This window comes from Myotis davidii, unplaced genomic scaffold (assembly GCF_000327345.1).
Source record: "Myotis davidii unplaced genomic scaffold, ASM32734v1 scaffold107, whole genome shotgun sequence".
NCBI classification, from domain to species: Eukaryota; Metazoa; Chordata; class Mammalia; order Chiroptera; family Vespertilionidae; genus Myotis; species Myotis davidii.
In genome coordinates, this window is record NW_006383012.1 from 6,695,138 (window position 1) to 6,703,586 (window position 8,449).

The 8,449-nt window shown below is 43.1% G+C and overlaps 1 protein-coding gene across 1 annotated transcript in view; it reads left to right on the forward strand.

The window, feature by feature from the left end:
• The window catches only part of PNLIPRP3 (pancreatic lipase-related protein 3), a 19,412-nt gene that overhangs the window by 2,121 nt on the left and 8,842 nt on the right, over positions 1-8,449 (forward strand). The window contains exons 2-4 of the mRNA XM_006778740.2: positions 2,180-2,334; positions 6,660-6,779; positions 7,423-7,554. Coding sequence (XP_006778803.1) covers positions 2,180-2,334; positions 6,660-6,779; positions 7,423-7,554 — 407 coding nt within the window. The remainder of the gene's footprint in view (positions 1-2,179; positions 2,335-6,659; positions 6,780-7,422; positions 7,555-8,449) is intronic.

Below are 8,449 nucleotides of genomic sequence, written 5' to 3' on the forward strand. Positions count from 1 at the left end.
GCTTTGCCAGCACACGCCCTCAGAGGCATTGTCAGTAAGGACCCTGGGGGGACGCTGATGGTCCAGGAGGGAGAGGGGAGGGCTCCCTCCTGTTTGCTCCCGGATCCTGTCTGCGTTTTTCTTTTCTTTCTTAAACATATGTTTATTTCAGAGAGGAAGGGAGAGGGAGAGAGAGAGAAACATCAATGATGAGAGAGAATCATTGATTGGCCGCCTCAGGGGTGCCCCAACTGGAGAATGAGCCTGCAACTCAGGCATGTGCTCTGACCCTAATCGAACCGTGACCTCCTGGCTCATAGGTCCAGGCTCAACCACTGAACCACGGCTGGGCCTGTCTGCATTTTTTCATCAATGGCTTTTCACTCCAGTGCAGTCATTACAGTAGCAGGTGTTGGTTCCAGTTTACAGTCTTCTGATACTCCCAGAACCAGACTCACGAAGCCATTCAATGATGCCGCAATAGTGAGCTAACACCCCTCCTCAGGGGCCCAAACCCCAGCTCCAGGGAACCAGCACCTCCTCCCCATCTAGCAGCCCCAAGTTTCCACATTTGAGTAACTTAGCCTCTCCCATTTCTCCACCAGCCCTGGAGCAGACAGCTGCTCCCCCGGAGCTATCACAGAGGCCCCTGCTGTCTTCATTTCTCCAAAACCTGATTTTGGAGAAAACCTGATTAATAACCATCCCTATATTAGACGCTGACAGTTAAAATAACTGACCTGGATTCTGTCTCTTGCCCTGGTTTGGGCTGCTCCAGGGACTAGGTGGGTTACATCCTCTTTTATTATCGCAGCAGGTTAATCGATCACGGGTGACTAAAGTTGATCACTTGCAACTTGGTTGTGTCAGCACAATGAACAGATATGGGGGAACCACAAGGCCTGCATATGTTTCAGGGGGTCGGCTCCGGGGAGAGGGCTTTGACCGGGGATGGGCAGGGGATGTTGCTTATCTGTACAATTTTTTAAAAAATGTACAAAAATTTATTTGATTAAAAGGAAGTTTAATTTTCTGTTCCTCCTCTTTACATTTATGTGGCATCTCATTCTTCAGAATGTGAAATCTCCTAAAATTTTGAAGTTAAAAGCTGGTGGATTTGAGAATCAAAGGCTTATTTATATTTTGTAAGTGATAGAAGAAAGTCCTCAAATTCAAGTCTTCAAACAGTTCTCACCAATACTAACAAATAACCATAAAGTGAATAGATTATAAATAACCATAAATTGAATAAATGATCAATAATAAGTTGAAAAAATAATGGTAAAGTATAATCATAATTTAATAAATTGAACTCTACCTCCATAAAACAGCATGAAATGAAGTTGTTTGTTTTGAGTATTACATGAAAACAGAAGGTCACAGTGACGGGATAAATTTGAGTCAGTGAATGACAGAAATGATGAGGACTTAGTTTCCCCAAAGCCTCTCACTTTAGGTGAGTAAAGTGAACTCTGGAAAGAAGAAACTTGGTTAAAACTAAGTGAAACTTTGCTTTTATTTATGCTCTCAGGAAATGTACATTAGACTCCTATTGTGTGCCGGGCATGGTGTTAGGCTCTGGGGACAAAAGAGATCCCTTCCAACAAGAAAAGGCAGGGGCTCAGGGAAGACACAGTATCTCATTTTATTTTATTTTTTAAATTTTTATTTCTTGATTTGAGAGAAAGAGAGAGAAACATTGATTTGTTGTTTCACTTACTTATGTATTCATTGGTTGCTTGTTTATATGTCCTGACCGGGGATCAAACCTACAACCTTGGCATATTGGGATGATGGTCTAATCCACTGAGCTACCCAGCCAGGGCACAGTATCTCATTTTATGTCTTCATGTCTCAGGCCCAGTCTCAAGGGGTTTCCACGTTATAGTTCATTTAGTCTTCATAACAAGTCTGTAAGGTAAGTGGTATTATCTCCCTTTTGCAGAGGAAGGAAGTGAGACTCAAAAAAGGTTAACTAATTGCCCAAAGCCAGGAATTTTTGATTCCAAAGCCCATACTCTCTCATCAGCAGCATTGCGACCTCCACGGTCATGGTCATAAGTGGGGGGAGGGGTATTTTTTGAAGAGACGCTCCCCGAGTCAGACTTGTTCAACTTGAACACTAATTTCAATGAACCTTCAGAGTGGGGAACCCAGCCTCTGGTTCCTACAGCACTGACACGCCATCTTTCTGTGACAGGAAAAGAGATCTGCTATGAAAGGCTGGGGTGCTTTAGAGATGGCTTACCATGGACCGGGACTCTGTCCAGGCAGTTCGCTGGTTTGCCCTGGTCCCCGGAAGAGATAAACACTCGCTTCCTGCTCTACACCAGGCGCAACCGCATAGCCTACCAGGTAAGCTGGCTCCTGCCTTTCAACAGATTATTCTAAAATAGAAGCTGTAGCAACAGACACAGAAGACAGATGCGGTAACCCATTCTGGCAGAAACTGTTGGTTTCTTTTTCATTGAATTTATTGGGGTTACATTGGTTAAAAAAAGTTTATAGGTTTATGCGCCCTGTGTCCATAGTAGCATTATTTACAATAGCCAAGATATAGAAATAGCCCATGTGCCCATCAGTAGATGAGTGGATTAAAAAGCCTGTGGTACATTTACACCATGGAATACCACACTGTAAAAAGGAAGGAACTCTTACCCTTTGAGACAGCATGGATGGACCTGGAGAGTATTATGCGAAGCAAAATAAGCCAGTCAGAGAAAGGTAAGTATCCCATGATCTCACTCAAATGTGGAATCCAATGAACAAAATAAACTGGTGAACAAAATAGAACCAGAGGCATAGACACATGATGAGAGGGGAGAGGGGTGGGGAGGCTGGCTAAAAGAAGGTGAAGGGGTTAGCCAAGAACATGTATATACATACATAACCCATGGACATAGACAACAGAGTGGTGAAGGCCAGGGGAGGGGTGGCAGGGGCTGCGTGGAGGTGGGCAAAGGGGGGATATAGGAGGGCACCTGAAATAGTGTCAACAATAAAAAAATTATATAGGTTTAAGGTGTACCGTTCTATAATTCATCATTCCTATATGGTATGAACGATTGATTTTAAGGCAAGTATTTCTTTTTTACAATTGTGAGCCAGATTTTCTTCTTATACGATTTGTCCTAGTGTTTAAATATGAAAATTGTGCTGCACATGTTGTTTCACAGAAGGTAAATTTGGTGTTTTGTCCATTTAAAAATTTGTTTTAATATATGTATTTTAAAACCTTGATTGTTGAAAGGATTACATTTGTCCCCTCTTGTCCAGTTAATATATTAATTGAGAGCCTTCCACACATAAGAGGGTGATCAAGCCACAGTGCCTAGTACGTGTTAAACTGAATAAGCAGGACAGTGTCTTAAAGGCATTATATTAGGGAAAGTGGGGTATGTAAACAAATACCTTTATTGCAACACAGATTGTGATCTGTGACCTGAGCTCTGGGATGATAGGAAAGTTCTGAGAGGGATGGTGGTCACTGTTGCACAACAGTGGGACTGACTTAATGCCATCGAATTGCACATGTAAAAATGGCCTAAACAGTAACTTTTATGTTATGTATATTTTACCATGATTTTTAAAATGTAGAGAGAATTGCCCTGGCCAGCGTATCTCAGTGGTTAGATCGTTCAGCCTTTGCACCAAAGGGTTGCAGGTTCGAACCCTGGCCCTGATCAGGGCGTGGGAGGCCACCAACCAATCTGTCTCTCTCACATCGATGTTTCTCTCTCTCTTGCCTCCCCACCTCCTTTCCACTCTCTGAAATTCAATGGAAAAAATATCCTCGGGTGAAGATGAAAAAATAAAGGTAAAATGTAGAGAGAATCTATGTTGAATACAAATGTTTGGGGTACCTCTGTAGGTTAGGAGTTTCAGGGTACATGTGTCCATTCAGGACTAGCTGTAGCTCCTGGTCTTGACCCTCAGTCTTCGGAGGACTTGTCGGTCCTTCATCCTTCTGCACAGTGGTCATGCACTTGAACCTTGTAGAACATCAGAAACCAAGTACTTTACTAATAAAGGGGCCGTAAAAACAATGTTCCTTGGGTCTTCTCCACTCCCTTCCATTAGGGAAGATTCCTGGGTGACACACTAGATCTGTAGCTGAAGTTTGCAATGGATAGAAGCCTGAGGGGTTGTTGTTAAAGTGCTTTTGGCAACAGCTGGGGCATAGGATGAGTCAAGGTGTTATTCTTAAACAAAATAAAGATTATCCTAGACTTGACCCAAATGCTCTACAGTATGAATTTAGTCACCTTTCCTTATGAGAAAGTAGAAGCGAGCCACGCAAAGGTTTAACATCCTCTTTGCCCGAGGGAGGAATTGTCAGTGGAAACCTGGTGCGATGACCTAGGTTTCTAAGACTCATAGGTTTTCACAGCTACGTTTCTGCAAGAATTAAGTGACCCACTTCCTCCACGAATCAATGACTCTTTAGCCTAGAGTGGCTCACGCCGACGGGAGGGGTGATGCACCTTTTGCAGAAGTCTGCCAGTTTCTGTGCCTGTAGCCATTGTCAAGGTTGGAACATACCCAAGTGGTGACTGTTTCTGACATGCTGGAAACGAGATGACCTGCGAAGTAGTCAGCAGGTGTGGAATGGGTTGATCTCGTACCTACTAGGCTCCATGACTCCTGCAGGATAAGAATGATGGGAAAAGGCCCGAGCACCCAGCTCAACATGGGTCCTTGTGACAGCAGAATCCCAGATGCCTTCTTTTGATCCCACGATGTTTGGCATTTCCCATTTTCTGGGTTAGTATGCCATTCACAGGGGTGTGCCAGATGGAAGGAAGAGTGAACTAAGTGTTTCTTCTACCTTTTCTACTGTACTAAATTCTCCAGTGGCTCCTTGTGACAACAGAGGATGCTCAGATCCCACAATATTTGTCCAATTGCCACTTTGAGACTTGCTTGGGGGTCCCCCTTCCTCAAACTATCCTCTTGACGGGGAAAGCCTCAACAACTCTTTTCTACCAAATTCCTCCCGGTAGAAACAGGAGTATAGTAGGTGTTTAGGGGGCTCCAGCTGGAGTTGGAATGAACATCTGGATGCTTTTAGATGCATAGATGGACAAATGTTTTTGCCCCTGGGTTCCAGTACTTAGCAGGTAAGTGCTCCCACAAAGCCTGAATACAAGTGGTTTTATTTCCTGCCTCAGCAAAGGCCGCATCTGGTCTGGGCCCTGTCAGGGGAGAACACGATGTACAGATCATAACTTGAGAAGCCAGCGGTTAAGCTCATGACTTCAGAGAAAGACCACGTGGGTTTGACCCCTGCTCAGGACTCATTGGCTACAGACAGTACTTCTGGGCAAGTGACTTGACCTCTCTCATTGTGCCCCTTCCTGATCCGTAAAATCTGTACCCACCTCACGGTGCCGTGAAGGTTAAATGAGCCACTCTATAAAGCCGAGAACAGTTCCTGCCACACGGACAGATCCGAGTGTCAGCTCTATTGAAATTACTATGTAAACCAACTTCTGATTCTTCAGCCAGCGAGGTGTACGATTAGTGGCATGTCACTGCTAACTCAGGCAGCTCACAATGGGCTCTTTGTTTAGATTTCGTAAGGATCTAAATGTGTGGCTTTCCAGTCATAGGATTCACTACTGTCAGACTTGCTATCTGCTGATAATTCATTTTTGTCGTAATAGAATTGCTTGTACTTGGGTCTCTTAATCCTCTTAATAACAAAATCACTTAAATTCATCATATTCTAAAATCTTTTGAGAGTTTGGTTATAAAACCAATGCAACAAAATATAAGAAATACAAAATAATATTTAATGTAATCACATAAAATTATCTTCAGTATGCTGTTGCCTTTTACATGGTGAGATTCTAACCTCTATTCCTCACTCAGAAAGTGGGGTGGATAGTCTATTTTGCCACCAGGTAGCATTCTTCCAAGTCTCAAATAAGACAATTCCCATGAATTACATTGACGGTCAGTGAGAAGTGCTGTGCCAAAGTAAGGCTTGCTGAAATTCCGATGGAAACCGGCCCAACCTTGTCTTACAAACATTGCTTTAAACCCAAACATGTTTATTTCTCTTCCTCATGATTACATTTACGTATTACATTTCATCACGCATGAATAATTTCTTAGTCCTTTCCCAGGATGTATCAGTAACTATTTCTTTGATAAAAGTGTACTAAAAAGGTTGATAAAAATTAAAGTTAGCCCACTGGCGCGGCTCAGTGGTTGGAGGTCACAGTTCAATTCCTGGTCAGGTCAGGGCACATGCCAGGGTTGTGGGCTCGATCCCCAATGGGGGGCATGCAGGAGGCAGCCAATAAATGATTCACTTTCATCATTGATGTTTCTATTTCTCTCCCTTCCTCTCTGAAATCAATATATACATATATATATATGTATATGTATATGTATATGTATATGTATACTGGCACATGCGCAATACATATAAAGCTCTCACTGGCACCAATCGCACATGTGTGGAGGCAGCCAATAAATGATTCACTTTCATCATTGATGTTTCTATTTCTCTCCCTTCCTCTCTGAAATCAAGATATACATATATATATATGTATATGTATATGTATATATATAAATTAATTGTAGTGGACGGCTTTTGAGCAGATTTAGAATCTAAATATTAAATAAAATGGAATGATTGTTTCATCTTAATCTCTCTTCACTCGAAACAGGAGATCAGTGCGGTTAACCATCGAACTATCCACGCCTCACACTTCAGAACAGACAGGATGACCCGCATCAACATACCTGGGTGGAAGTCAGACGGAAAATGGCAGCAGGCCATATGCAATGTATGACGGGAACACGCTCTTTAGCGGGAACGCTTACGTCTTAGGCAAATGTACCTTGCATGGCATTAATGCATATTCATGGACTCCTCCATTCCTTACTCACGTGGTCCATGTCCCAAGGCCTGACATGCCTTGCCCATTTCCCACTTTTTCTCACTTATCATGAATTGCATAGATTATAATGGGGGCCTATTTTAAAAATTATGCTTTGGTAAATTCTCATCTTTTGAAAATAAACTAATGGCATGATCCATTTCTTATTTAATGAAGGGAAAAAATTTCTAAGTTCACTTCAAGAGATTAATTTTCCCCTCTTAATGGTATACTCAAGATGAATACACTGCTACTGCTAGCATAGCAAGCGATGAATTATTTATAAGTGATAGAGTGTGTTAGCATCGGGCTGTCTGAATTCATATCCTGTTTCTACCTACCAGCTCTGTGATCATGGGCAAGTTAATTAGCCTACCTGTGCCTCAGTTTCCTTATCTGTAAGTGAGGATTAAATAAGTTCCTATACATAAAAGGGATAGGACGTTATCTAGCATGTAGTAGGCCCTGCTAGTGTTACTGCTTATTATGGGATCAGTTGGTTTTCTTTCACTCTCACTCCTTTAATACTTACACTAAATCGTTGTCCCAGGTGTTGCTAAAAGCAGAAGATGTGAACTGCATTAACGTAGACTGGATTAACGGATCGCTGGAATACATCCACGCCGTCAACAATCTTCGCGTTGCCGGAGCCGAGGTGGCTTATTTCATTGATGTTCTCATGGTAAAGAGAGTTATCATTTTAAAAGGATATTGAATTGCTTTTGCATCACCAAGAATTCGTGGCACCTTTCCGTTCTCTTCATTAGCCTGCACGAGGACTGAACATGTGCAACAGTGAGCCCTCCTGCGTGGTGGCCAGGAAAGCAGTTCCTTCTTGGGAAAGCGCCTGTGGTTACACAAAGCGCCACGTGGTGGCAGTGTTCCTTCACAGGCTCCTCACCAAAGGCTTCCCGACCTTCCCCTCGCTCAAGGTCACTACCCTGATCCGCCTGTAGGACCGTCTTTGTTAGTTTTCATCACACTGTAAACCGATCCTGAATGACTATTAACCATTTCCACCTTATGAATTCTGTTTAGAAATTGGTCCTATGCAGTGAATTAGATCTGTAGACCAGTCCAACCATAATTCTTTAACCTAAACATTTTCTAAAAGAATAAAATAGATGTTGCTATTTATAAGGGATATACCCAGAGACACTTACAAATGTCCAAGTGCTCCATCATTATAGAAAGTAATGTCCCACTACAAACTGCAGGGAAGTAAATCTAAAGATTTATGACCCTTTCAGATTCTTGAGGAAGCTTCACTCATTATTCAACAAATGTTTTATCTGCGCTTGCTGTGAGCCGGGCCCTGTTCTGGGCACTGCAGGTTCATGGTTAGCGGGACAGTGTCTGCTCACGGAGTGCAGGCGAGGCTGTGAGGAAATGCAAGGCAGGGGGACGAAGAGGGATGTGATCGGCAGCTAACTCAGGTGCGGGGCCAGGAAGGTGATGTGGGAACACAGCACAGATAGGAAACAGCCTCAAGCAGAATCGGGAGCCAATACTCACCTCTGCCCCCCACAAGTGTCTCTTTGCCCCTACACTTCCCCTCTGCCGCCCACAAGTCTCTC